The sequence below is a fragment of the Maylandia zebra genome, linkage group LG23, assembly GCF_041146795.1.
Source record: "Maylandia zebra isolate NMK-2024a linkage group LG23, Mzebra_GT3a, whole genome shotgun sequence".
Taxonomy (NCBI): Eukaryota; Metazoa; Chordata; class Actinopteri; order Cichliformes; family Cichlidae; genus Maylandia; species Maylandia zebra.
The window spans coordinates 15055666-15068799 of NC_135188.1; the positions used below are offsets into that span (position 1 = coordinate 15055666).

Consider the following 13134-nt stretch of genomic DNA (forward strand, 5'->3'; position numbering starts at 1 on the left):
GGTGTTAGCTAAGAGGATGTAATAAAGGCAGGAAGCAGAGATGAGAAAGGACTGGTTGTTGAGAAATAAGTAGAGAAAGAAAAGAGGGGTGAGTAAAAATGTTGAAAGCGGATTATAGAGTAGGATAAAGGTGGTGGCTGAGCAGGTGTTTTCCCCAAGTGCATTTGAGTGCAATTCGTTTTGGTGCTGAGGAGCATGGCAATAAATGTTGCATTCATGGGGATCCCGGAAATTTTTTTAAGCATTTTATATAAGTTTGCGTACACGGTCTCTGCATTAACAGCTTTAAAACGACACAGGACGTCACATTTTTATAAGTATTCAAGCTGACACTGAACTTTTGTCAATTGAGGGCTGAAGTTGTAGCTTAGCAGCCACGTAACACAGCTACACGGCTAGCAACACGATTACAGTCACGTGGCATGAATAGCAGTTTGACATGCAATCTCATTTCTGTCCGTTTTTACAAAATTAAAATCTCAGTCCATTACGCTGAAATGAGAAAATGACTGCAAAAAAAATCTTATAAGACTTCACTAAAAGCTTCACTAAGAGGGAGTCCTAATTGGACTTCTTTTTTCTTTCTGGCTCCTAGATAGTTATGAACTCACCTGAATGGTTGTGATGCCAAAGGCAAGTGGTATCACAATGCTGTATGAGACCTTTTGTTTTTGGCCAGGATTATTTAGAGATTCACTTGTTCCCATACATTACAAAAAGAATTTCTAATCCAACAGTTGAAAACAGTCCTCAAATGTTATCTCACATCCAAAACTAGGAGTAAAAGGTAAGAACGTATCCCTGTGTTGGTGTTGTTCCTGGATCATTAAAGCTGATGTTGGTACGGGTTCAAAAAATTTAACTGGTTTTCCCTCTGAGTGGTTTTACTGTACTTTAGTTAACTGAATTCTATGTATTCCATAAAGCTTTTAACTGTATTTTATTTATTTATTTTTTAGTAATGTCTTAATGTGTTCTTTTTCACAGTGAGCATGCCTGCACTGCAAAACAAACTGCACCAATGAGAACAAATCAAATGATTTAAGCAGAGAAACAGAAAACAAAATAACACCAAATTTTGTCAATACATTAATTCTCAAGCTTCTTTGGGATGCTCCCTTTAGGGATCGCCACAGTGCATCATCGGCCTTCAGCTCACTCCATCCCTAACATCCACTTCTAATAAATCAACCCCTCTGCACGTCCTCATTCACTATATTCATGTATCTCCTTCCTTTGATATCGTTCCCATTTCCTCCTGCCTGGGAGCTACATCTTCAGCATCCTTGTCAATACATTTAATAACTGTACTTTTTAAAAGGAGTCTTAAACCTTTATGGATGTTTGGTACCAGCAGATTGCTGTTAATCCAATGATTAGCACTAAAATTTTACAAAACATTTGATAACAATAAAGTTTTAACAAACCAGTCCCATAGTTTTAGTGGAAAGACTTTAGTGGAAAGGACACAGAAAAGGCACAGTTACAGCAGATTCTTTCTTCCTGTTCTGTTGTGTTTCACGATTTAACCCTCTACAAATAACAGCCAAAAACAGAATGACTGACTAAGGTTTTTTCATCTATTCAATATTTGGGTTTCCTTTCTCCTAATACACTGTACAGTTCAAATTATGTACTCTATATTCAACTCTTCTAATACATTTGGCTAATTTCCAGTTAGTGTAGAAGTCTTCCGAAGCACCTCCCGTTAAACCTTCGTCCAGCTCTTCAAGATGCTCCGCGCTGCGTCGAGAGTACTATCTTGCTGTTAAGAGAAACGGAGGAAAAATAAAAACTGCACCTCAGCCAAGATTCATCTTCACTGGATAATTTTAGAGGTACTGTGTTTATTGACACTTTGTGTGTTTACCTTAATGAAGCAAAGGCGAATATATTTCTCAAAGTCTTTCGTAGACTCTTCTCCAACAAATGCTGTAACTGGAATGGCTGCTAGTTTCTGTGTAAAATATATATTTCCATTTAAAAAAAACAACAAAAAAACCCAACATTTTAAAAACATGTTGCTTCCAATATAGTAGAATGAAGAAATATTTACCTTTTCTTTAATCATCCACTTCACAAACTTGTAGTCATAGGCTTCATCCTCATCCATATGTGAAAGGTCCTGATCTATAACGAACACAGAGAGGGGGGATATACATTTTAAGGGTAAGGAACAGTCTCACTGACCAGTCGTCAGGTCAGCAGATCCTTACTGGGTTATTTTTGAGGTGTTGCTGCTAGGGCTGAACGATTATGGAAAATAATCTAATTGCGATTTTTTGCCCCAATATTGCGATTGCGATGCGATATGCGATTATTTTTTAAGGTCTTTGTCTTCTGTATTATTAAACAAAGACAAGCAATGTGGCTTTACCACACTCAGTTTTTCGACATCTGTGAACTACTAGACAGTCATTCAATTAAAAAATAATATTAAATAAATAAAACTAATAAATAAAAAATACACACATCTTACTGATCTCTGCAGTCAGTAACATTACACATAAAGTGCAAACATAATAGCAATTGTATAAACACACACACAAACACGCCTTTAAAATTTAAAGGCGTGAAATTGGACGGTCTAGCCTTCTGAATCAGAAGGCTAGTTCTGATTAGCGTCACCGCTGTCTCGGTGGAGTTTAATAAACTCGGCCGTCTGCTTCTTGCTATCTAAAATATAACCAGACACTGGCGTAAATTCTCGACTGTCTCATACTTCTGTTTAATAAGTTTTCTGTTTGACGTTTAGTCAGCTGTGTGAAAACCAAGGAGGAACCCACCCGGGGGATTAATAAAGTTTTATTTTATCTAATCTAATAACTTTAATCTCAGCCAAACCGATTTAGTCACGAACAAACAAAACACTGAAAAAAGCCCAACAATAACATTTTTAGGTTGTCTAAGTGACTTATATATTACGTTTAACCCGAGCAGCGAAACTCCGCGGTGATCTGAAAATGATGTGCCGGGAGTTGTGCCGTTCTCGGCCGCATCAGTAACCCTCGAGCTCCCGGCTAGCTGTCGAGCTGGTGGGTAGCAGACGCCTCTGAAAACGTCGAAGCACTTTTGCAAATATGGGATATCTTGATAAACCGAGCAGATATTTGATGTTTACACTAGAGCAGGGCGATATGGCCAAAAATATTTATCACGATATATATTTGAAAATTTGCGATAACGATATAACCGACGATATAATTGATGCGAGACAAAATACAACTCCACAACATTACTAGCGCAAAAAGACAACCTTCCATTTATTTTCACTTAAACAAGAAGCTGGTTTTTATGTACATTAAAGCTTTATAAAAATGTAACAGTGCAAATGCAAATTCCTTGCTGAAAGTTTAACCAAAAGGCATTTCCAGTAGAAATGGGCTGACATATACTGAGCATAACCATGTATAATATCCACTGAAGTTAAAAAGAGGTGCTTTGCAACATTAAACTGCAGTGTGCAGTACGTATTTTTCGGACCATAAGGTGCACAGGATTATAAGGCACATTAAGCGAAACAAAGCAGTCCGATAAATCAAACTTTATTAAACTCATTCTTCTTGCTTCCTCCACTTCTGTACCATTGATTCATTAATGTTGAATTCTCTGGCAGCTGCTCTATTCCCATGTTGTTGCAGTATATTAATGACTAACCTGGTATTGTGGATGGATTATCTCAGTTGTTCTCCTGACTGAAGTTTGGTCCGTTTACAGCATCCTGCCATGCGATTGCATTTGTCTCTAACCATGAAGAACCTTCACGTTAACTTTTATAAGTGGAAAAGTGTTAGTGTTCGTCCTCCAGCTTCACTGTTTATGTTATGCTAACATAGCTGTGTCGCTAGCGATCACGTAGCACATCATTATATACCAGCTAGCCCAACTTCAGTAACCCTACAAACGTCACTGCTGTTTAGTTTCCTGTCTTCATTTATGTTGGAAGTGATAGCAGAGCTGTACGTTTGATTTTTTTTCAGAAATCTCTCAGTCAGAACATGCAATATCATGCTTAGGTAACTAGCGAAACTAGCGAGCTAACTTCCGCTAGCTTCCTGCTAACTTCTAACTCCGTTAAATGTAATAACTTTTGTTTTCATGGATGCCTGGAAGTTAAACTTTATAGTTACACCTGGTAAAGCAGCAATGCTGATCGTTTTATTAAAGATGAAAGAATTTAGACAGTTTTTAACTCTAAGTGATGCTGCAGTGTTGTTTGACCTGTGTTGTGTATCTGACGGACAAACACCAAACCAGTTCCACATCACGGAAGTTGCACCATTTTTACAAACCAATTCTGGTTCATCTGTTTCACTCAACAATCGGCCATGTGCGTATGAAAACAAAGGCACTGCGCATGCGCGTTTTACTCCCATTCTATCGCAATATTTCATTTTCCTATCGTTGCCTAACATTATACCGGTATTACCGTGAACGGTATAATATGGCCCAGCCCTAGTTTACACAACTACTTTCTCGCCTGAAAATATGTTAAAAGTTTATTTTGTGACCCAGAAAGATTAGTATGAGTAATTTTAAAACTTAGTAGCGGCCGCCATTGCTGGAAACTGGAGTTTGGCTGGGCCGCGCTATGAATTCTGGGATATGGTAGTAATTTGGACAGCCTTCGGCGCGTCGCTGTGACGTAACCGGTCTACAAATGCGGCCTCAGGAGGATGCAGCCCATGAATTTGGACATGTCCAGAGTATAATCGCAGCCTTTGCGGTTAGAAAATTGCACTTGATCATGTCGCGATATTATCGCAAATGCGATATATCGTTCAGCCCTAGTTGCTGCAGCTTGGGGGTTTTTCCAGCCTATTTCTTATGAAAATTACATTTAATGAATAATATATTTATACTCAAATCTCACTTAACTGATTGCAGGTGATCAAGTACACACAAAACATGTTGTAATACTCTCCAACCACTGTACCTGTCTGGCCTTACCAACTATGCCTACCGGCTAATTAATGGGATGGCGTTTGGGCTGGTTTTGTCACACAGGCATGGGAATCTGTTCGATCTAGTATTCATAAGTTATCCACATGACGGTCTACATATGCAGGGTTCATACGCATTTTACAGGGTCAAATTCAAGCACTTTTTAAGCACTTTCAATGTCCATTTTCAAGCTTTTCCAGCACATTACCAAAAAAAGAATGCATGTTTAACTTAGCATCACCTCAGTAAGGCCATGTAAAAATTAAAACAAAAAATGTTATTTAAAAATGTCCTTTGTTCCCGTTTGTTAAAACATAGAAAAATGCACCACCAGGGAAATTTGGTAGCACAAAAAAAGTGGCTATTCTTTGTGCCCATATGGATCAGTCCCTCTTATTACATTATTTCCTTAAGCCTTAAGTTGGTTAATTAAGTATCGGACTAATGTTTAAACCTTTTACTTGAGTGAACTCACATTACTGTTACTACTAAGTAATGTTAGCTAAATTCACAGCATATTCCATAAATCACCATGCCATAACTAACTGCCATAACAGCGCTGACGTACTGCATCACACTCAGTGCATTTCAATCATTTCTCCAGCAAGTTTGATAGCTAGCAAAATAATAGTAATAGTTTTGAAAATTTGCATGTGTTATGTACACATTCTCAAAAATTATTTACTAGGACTAACCTATCATGTGACTCGAGAGCGCAAACTCCGCCATTGTCGTTTCCATCAAACACTCATTTAAACAGCAATCTCCAGGCACGTTAGCGCACTCATCCCCGACTGTCCGGGGGGAGGGGCGGGGTCACACATTGAAACAGACTGACATGGAGAGGTGCTAGGCAGCCCAGGCGGAGAAATTTTACTTTTAGACTTTGTGACTTATTTTATTTCTCTAACTGATAAGAAAACTATTCGGTCAGTTTTTTTGTGGTAAATGAAATACAGTTTCAAGTACTTTTAAGCACCACATCTGAAATTCAAGCACTTTTCAAACCTTGAAAAGACAACATTAAAATTCAAGCATTTTTAAGGGTTTCAAGCACCCGTCGATCCCTGCATATGCATACTTTATCAAACTTGCAGTAATAGATTTTCTGGTCACTTGGGGACACCAAAAAACAAACGGTGTACATGACATTCGTTGTGTGAAGTTTCGTTTGAGTCACTCACTGAGCTCACTGCATATTAAAAACTCCTTTGGGGGAAGATATTTTTTAGGGTTAATGATGTAACTGTCTTTGTTACATCAATAGCAACCGTTGGTTGAGATTACTTTCTTTTTTGAGTTAAAGGAAATGGTAAATGGACTGGTTCTTATAAGGCACTTTTCTGCTCTGCCTGGATACTCAAAGTGCTTTATACAACTAGCCTCATTTACCCATCCACACCTATTCATACAGACACTTTTTCCTATAGAGGTTCTTTATATCTAAAATTCACATGTTTGGCATACAGACTGGCGCAGCCAGGAATTGAAGCACCATCCTTCCAGTTAGCAGAAGAACTGCTCTACCTCCTGAGCTACAGCCACCCCAAAGCACACAGTATAAATATGAAAACAGAAAATTGTTAACTAGACCCAGCTGAAGTTAGAACACAATACCAAACTGTAAGAAACACAAGTCACATATAACTAAGTGTTTTGCGATGTCAGTTTAAAATTGCAGTAACTCACTAAGAGCTGTGACATCCACGAGCATGAAGTAGCCTCCCTCTGGGATTACGGGAGTCATGCCAGCCTCCTCCACAATGGCAGCCAGGCGGTCCCTCTTTCCTTCAAGTTCATCTGCCAGTGAAGTGAAATAACACTCAGGCTGATCCATCAGCTCATAGTTTAGGAGTAAACCTTGTGCCACTGCCTCCTGACAAGAAAAACAACTTTAGAACTGAAGTACAATCAAGAGCCAGCATAACTGGGATGTTTGGTGGACTCGCCTGCAGAGGTGTGGGACAGGTGTACAGGGAATTCTGCATGACTGTCTGAAGATGCTTCATCAACTGCTCAGGTCCAATAGACCAACCAAGCTAGAAGATACAAATGTCACAACAAGGTCAGATTAGTGATTAAATAAGTCATCGTTAAATAATAACATGGCTTAACACGACTTACCTTCCATCCAGTCACACTAAACGTCTTTCCTGCACTGCCAATAGTAACAGTTCTATCCCACATTCCAGGCAGAGTTGCTGCAGAGAGAAAACAATGTTGAAATGTCAAATACAAAGTAAAAAGTAATTATGTGCTTCAACAATTTGGTTCAGTCATAAAGGTAGAATTAATAATTTAAAAACACATAGGAGCAGGCGCCAGTTTGTGAAAAAACGTCATTTTGATGCACAATCTTGATTACGTTCTTCGAGCTGGACATGGCCGTCGCTCCTAACTACATTTCATGTTTGTAGCTGGAGAAATGCCTGTTGACCAATACACATACCAATTTTGACATGCTGGTGTCCCCTGTAGACGAGCCACTCATAAACCTCATCACTGAAGCACAGAGTGTCATGTTTAATGCAGAGGTCTGCGATCATCTGCAACTCGTCTTTGGTGAAAACCTGCAGGAAGAAGACAGGAACGAACTGGTCAGAGCAACGGTCATCGTCTCAGTGGCTTTTTCAAACACAGTGACAGATAACTTAGCTGTGTGCTTACCTTTCCAATGGGATTGTTGGGAGTGTTGATGATGATGGCCTTTGTCTTAGAGTTGAATTTACCTGCGAGCTCATCTGGGTCCAGAAACCAGTCAGCGCTTGTGATCGTCTTCTTTCCAGACTTCTGAAATGTTGATTTGTGTTAAAGGTACTGACATCTGCTAACATCCTCAGGCCGGAGCAGCAGGTAGACAGTGCTCCATGCACTGAATTCAGATGAACTCTTTACAGCACAGCACATCTTTCTAACAGTGAATTTTCTCTTTTCTCATGTTAATAGTTTAATTATATGTTGTACAGAATAGGTTATATTCTTTTTTGCAGGTTGTTTTAAGTTGTATTTGGGGATGCAAACTAAACACATGGCCATACTTACAAGTCTTAGCGGTATCAACACAGGCTTGCCCCCGGCCATACGAACCATAGGTACATAACAATCAAAGAAAGGTTCAATAATGATGACCTGGAAGAAGGGAAATTACACAGTGAATGCGCTGGGAGAACATTTATGGATGTAAATATGAACGTTTGTGAATATGAAGCACGGGAGCGAAGTCCTCACCTCATCCCCTTCTTCCACTAGAGCTTGGATGGCGCTAAATAAGGAACCATAACCACCAACCGTGACCAGAATTTCTTTTAAGGGATCAATCTGACGTCCATAGGCCTTCCCATACACCTGAGAGAGGGCCTTCACCAATGATGGATGCCCCTTTTCAATAAACACAGAGCATAAGTGAAAGAACAGAAAAACCATAATAATGCAGTATTCATTAAGATGGTATGGGAGTTTTAACACACGAAACTCTGCAGATTGTGATCCACAAAGACATACAAAGCCTCTGGTGTACTGGTTCATCCTGTCAACTGATGCGGCCTTCGCTAGCGCTTCCTTGACATAAGAAGGTGGAGGAATGTCTGGAAAGCCCTGGCCCAGGTTAACAACAGATGGGTCGGCTGCCAGTGCCGTGAAAGCCACCCTAAAGTAACACAGGAATAAAGCTTCACTAGAAACAACAGAAATTAGTACATATTTCTGACCAACGGGCAAACAAAGGGCATATTTTCATATTTGAAAGTGGTACAAAAGTGGTCTGTTAACAGAACTCCTGCCGTCTCTTACAAAGACATACAAATGCTTTACTCACCAGACGTTCTTGTCCAGTCCTTCAATTCTTTTGGCATGTGTGTGCCGTGACATCATTACGTGCTGCAACAAAATACAAAACAGTATGACAGGTTCCACTACTTAATCATTTCCAGTCACCCAACATAGAAGAAATTGGGGTGGTGGTAAAATAATCGTTAACTAGCTCGATCTTGAGAAAACATCAACGTTTCAGGACTTTGCTCGGTGGCTGTGTAGCTTCTCCAGTTATACATCTACAAACATCGCTAACAAATCAGTTCAATCAGTGCATCCTGCCGATTAACAACCACATATCACATACCCTCTGTGGCTCAGTTCAAATCTTTTTAAAGTGCTGTTACCTGTGAAGTAGTAAATGTCTTTCTGCAGGTTACGTGAGCTGATCGACATGTAAACCTGGAGCAGTTCAGGACCTGTCGTGCAATGCTCATGCTGCACAAAAAGAAAGGCAATTAAAAGAAAGTGAGATAGTTTACTTCTGCTTTCCCAGTATAACCTGTAGCTTTGTGCAATACCTTTGCTGCTGTGACTATGACTTTGTGCTGAGTTAGATGCCTCCGCATGGATGAACTGTGGTTTTATCGTTCTAGTAAAGGACAAAGTCCTGCTTTTTTCTTCTTTTATTTTTTAAACAAGACATCAGTTATCACCGACACCCCAAACTGAAGAATGTAGTCTGGCAAATTAACTGTTAAACGCTGTTTTTGCTTTGTGCCTTTTGGTGAATTTACTTTCATCAGATCACTTTAAAAAGAAAAAAATAACCTCAGGATTTCAATGCAAAGAAGTGCAGCCAAAAATGTGGCAAGACAGATTTAATTATAAGATTAATTATCTGTAACTGGATCGGGCAATCTTCAAATGTGGTAACAACTATTAATGCACTCAATGTAATACTTTGTAAATTTGTAACAGGAGAATTATTCTTTAACAAATCAATTCAATACATTCATAACAAAATTAATAAAAGGACAATTTTAAAAACACTTGCTCTTTTGCATTTGTTTCATACACATTAAGTTTAGCAAGACATCTGCGTGGTTATCTCGGATCTTTACATTCTTCTTAAAGTTCATTTTCAAACTTTCAACTTAGGGCTTTGATATTTTCTGCACTATGGTCAATACATTGCAATAAAAAAAACTAACTGCCTACAGCTGCAACAGTAGGTGGCGCAGATGTTCTTCACTTCAGCCCACTGTCCCATCACGGGTACTGCTGGGCAATACCGGGGAGATATTATCCGGTAGGGAGACGCTGAAAACCCATGAACCGGTTTCACCTGCTGATTTTCCCTCAGTCGGTTTATGCAGCTCTGCTGGCTGACATAAACGTGGATGTTCTCAGTGAAACATCTGAGTCATGTGCTATCGTGGGCTGCAGATGAATACACAGCACCAGCTGGCTGAAGCTAACGGTAGCAAAAATGCTGATTTAGGGATTAGCTGCTCCGTTAGCTTCGCCTTGCTATATAACCCTCTGCTGACAACCAATGCTATCAGCCCTTCTTCACACATCACATACCATGCAGTCGTAGACGTTAAGGCACTGGCTCTGCGATCAGAACTTACTTAACACTTACAAACAGGTCCAGCGGTCAGGAGGAGGAGGAGACGTCACTGCTGCTGCGTTTAAAGCTACCGGAAATTTGCGAGTTTTAACTCTTAGCGACACTTAGTGATATGAGTAAATGGCTCGACTCATGAGGAAAAGCAATACACACTTTATTTAATTTTTAGAAATCCAACGAAAGTCACTTAACACTTAACAGCATGAGGACCGTTAAAACTCCTAAGTTCACGTTTCGTCTTCAATTATTTGTTTACGTAACGGACGTGAAGGCAGCACTTTACTACCACACAGGCCTGTGAGGTGACGTTTGTGTCACGTGTGGGGTAACAAATAATGATTTCACCTAAGTAGTCTTTGCGGTCACTTTTTTTACTCTGTCCATTAGTTCATTATTAAATGAGTCGGCAGCTATAAGCCAGTTGATGCTGTTAATGTCACGTTTAACAAAACAGCCACCACATCCAATTAAACAGTCCTGGGTGGATTGTTTATGAGTCTGTGCCAAGACTGACACCGTGGCAATGTGTAACAAGATATGCAGGGTTGTATTTGGAAACAAGGTTATCGAACATTTCTGGGTGAATTGGACAATAAATGCAGTTTGGGGCTACATGTCAGCCAGTGGTCTTCTGGATCTTGTCAAAATTGTTGGCATTTTGAGCATCGACCATGCAGTACTATCTGGAAAGCATCTGATTGGCAGTAGTTTAATTTGTTCCTTATGAAAATGGTCCCAAACACGCTGCCAATGCACTAAAAGCATACATAGATAGAAAACCATACAACTGAAGACAATCAGGCATGGGTTGGCCACCCTGGATCCAGGACCTCACATTATTGAAGCAGTCTATGATCATCTGGACAGAAAGTGGAACAAAATGTAGCTAACATCGAAACAAGAGCTCTGAATGTCCTGCAAGAAGCCTGGAGAACTATTCCTGAGGAAATTACCGGAAAGCTTGTCTAAGAGGTCAGGCTATGATGAAGAATAAACGTGGTCATACCATATATAGACTTTTAAGCTCATTAAATTTGTACAAATGCAGTTTTTGCCTTACATTCTGTATTTCTTTGTATGTTTGCAGATGTTCAACTAAACCTGTGCACCTATTTTACATTTTCCTAGGAAAATATAAAGAAATGAGGGCTGTAATACTTTAATTCTGTAAATTTTAGTAAATGAGTGTTTATTTACTGCTGTTATTATTTGGAAAAACAACATTATTTTCTATATTTTATATTAAATCAAGGTAGGAAAACACAGAGGAATATGGGATGCCTTGCCAGAGCTTTTCTCTGGCTTATCCCTATTGAATTTTCAATCATATGTCCGTAGGGATATTTGAAGACATTAAATATCTGACCGCCTTTCTGAGAAACCTGCCAAGAAAGCACTTTCAACAGCACGTTGCCTTCGGATCAGATTTTTATTGCTTTATATGATTTTTACAGTTACAGTAAACTTTGTGTTACATCACTTTTAAATCTCAACCCCACTGATTTTCATGGATTTATTTCCAACTATTTCTTTCCTAATAAACCCATAGACTGAGTTGTCTTCAAATGGATTACATTTAATCAGGAATACATAACCAAATTATCAAAAGAAAGATGTGCAAATATATTTCCATTTTTTTATTCCTTCATTGCATTTTGAATAAATTCTGCCAATTCAAATTTCAAAATACAAAAAGTTTGTGTAGAACTAAATATGCTAAATGACCTCATTAAAAATGTAGTAACTTTTTTTCCCAGATTTAAATAAATTCCAAATTTGCAATATTTTTTATTTAGCAACCAAACTCCTTTGTACAAGGGTAAGGTTGTCTGAGCTGTATGCTTCCATGGAAACAGCTTTCAGATGAAATGTGGACGTGGATTAGATCAAATCGTCAGGTAAATAAACTTGCAGCCTTTGTTCACCCAAATATGGCTGTGCTTCAAGTTTCCAACATAGCAATTCTTGTTAAGTAGCAGTGGGAGAGTGGGAAAGGTGGCACCAGAAATAAGTCAAAGTGATAAAAGTCGTAATGTTATTCTAACCAAAGAGGGGCTTTCTCGACTTTAAATCATGGCTACACTGAATGTTTCTAAGGGGACACTGCATAGAGCTGAAAAACAAATCAAATGTTAGGACACCATCACAACATCACTATATCAAGCTTTGTTCCCAGAGAAAGAGAGAAAAGAAACTTCATCACAGATGTAATTTTATAAAATAAAGAACAGAAAGTTCCAACCATAAAAGCTCCTGTCAAAAAAGATCTATAGAGGTCCTAAAGCATTAGTGTCAATACACAAGGACTGGAAGAAGGCCAAGCACTTTAGAGAAACCAACATTTCACAGTGGATGATGAAAAAGCGTCATATTGGTTATGTGGATATGCAAACAGTACTCTCACTGATATAAACTACACAAAACACCTCAAGTAATGAAAATTAAAACTATTCTGAGCCATGTATTCCCTCGTGATAAATGATCTATCTCATAGATCATGCCAATTGTTTTACACTGCATTAACTGGACCTAAACTGAGAAGAGTATGTGCTTGAAAATACAAAACAATTAAAATATTACTGGTGTATACTGGTTTGGAAGCTGCAAAGTGATTCACTAAGTGAATAGATTAGCCTTCAAGAAGATGGTATCGGGTAGCATCTGCTCTTTAAGTTCTCTACAAGATGCAGTGGAAGTGCTGCTGGACTAAAATTGATGGCAGTGGGAAGTACGAGGCGATGTCTTAATGGCACTCTAATATTTTACATTATAGTAACAGCTCACTCGAACTGCACTATCAGTCT

The 13134-nt window shown here is 38.9% G+C and overlaps 1 protein-coding gene across 4 annotated transcripts; it reads right to left on the bottom strand.

The window, feature by feature from the left end:
- Positions 1-1435: 1435 nt before the first annotated feature.
- On the bottom strand, positions 1436-10466 carry LOC101486988 (kynurenine--oxoglutarate transaminase 3). Of its 4 annotated transcripts, none has more exons than XM_012919508.2 (14): positions 10343-10466; positions 9102-9192; positions 8759-8820; positions 8446-8590; positions 8173-8322; positions 7987-8073; positions 7612-7734; positions 7394-7514; positions 7069-7145; positions 6894-6983; positions 6634-6820; positions 2057-2130; positions 1871-1957; positions 1436-1765 (listed from the first exon to the last, which is right to left on the bottom strand). In XM_012919508.2, the coding sequence occupies exons 2-14, from the start codon at positions 9189-9191 to the stop codon at positions 1709-1711; spliced, it is 1350 nt and encodes a 449-aa protein (XP_012774962.1). In that variant the 5' UTR covers position 9192; positions 10343-10466; the 3' UTR covers positions 1436-1708. The 4 variants fall into 4 exon arrangements, with proteins under 4 accessions (XP_012774962.1, XP_004552936.1, XP_012774961.1 ...); XM_004552879.3 differs by having other exon boundaries at positions 10332-10456; XM_012919507.2 differs by having other exon boundaries at positions 10285-10368.
- Between the last annotated feature and the right edge of the window lie 2668 nt (positions 10467-13134).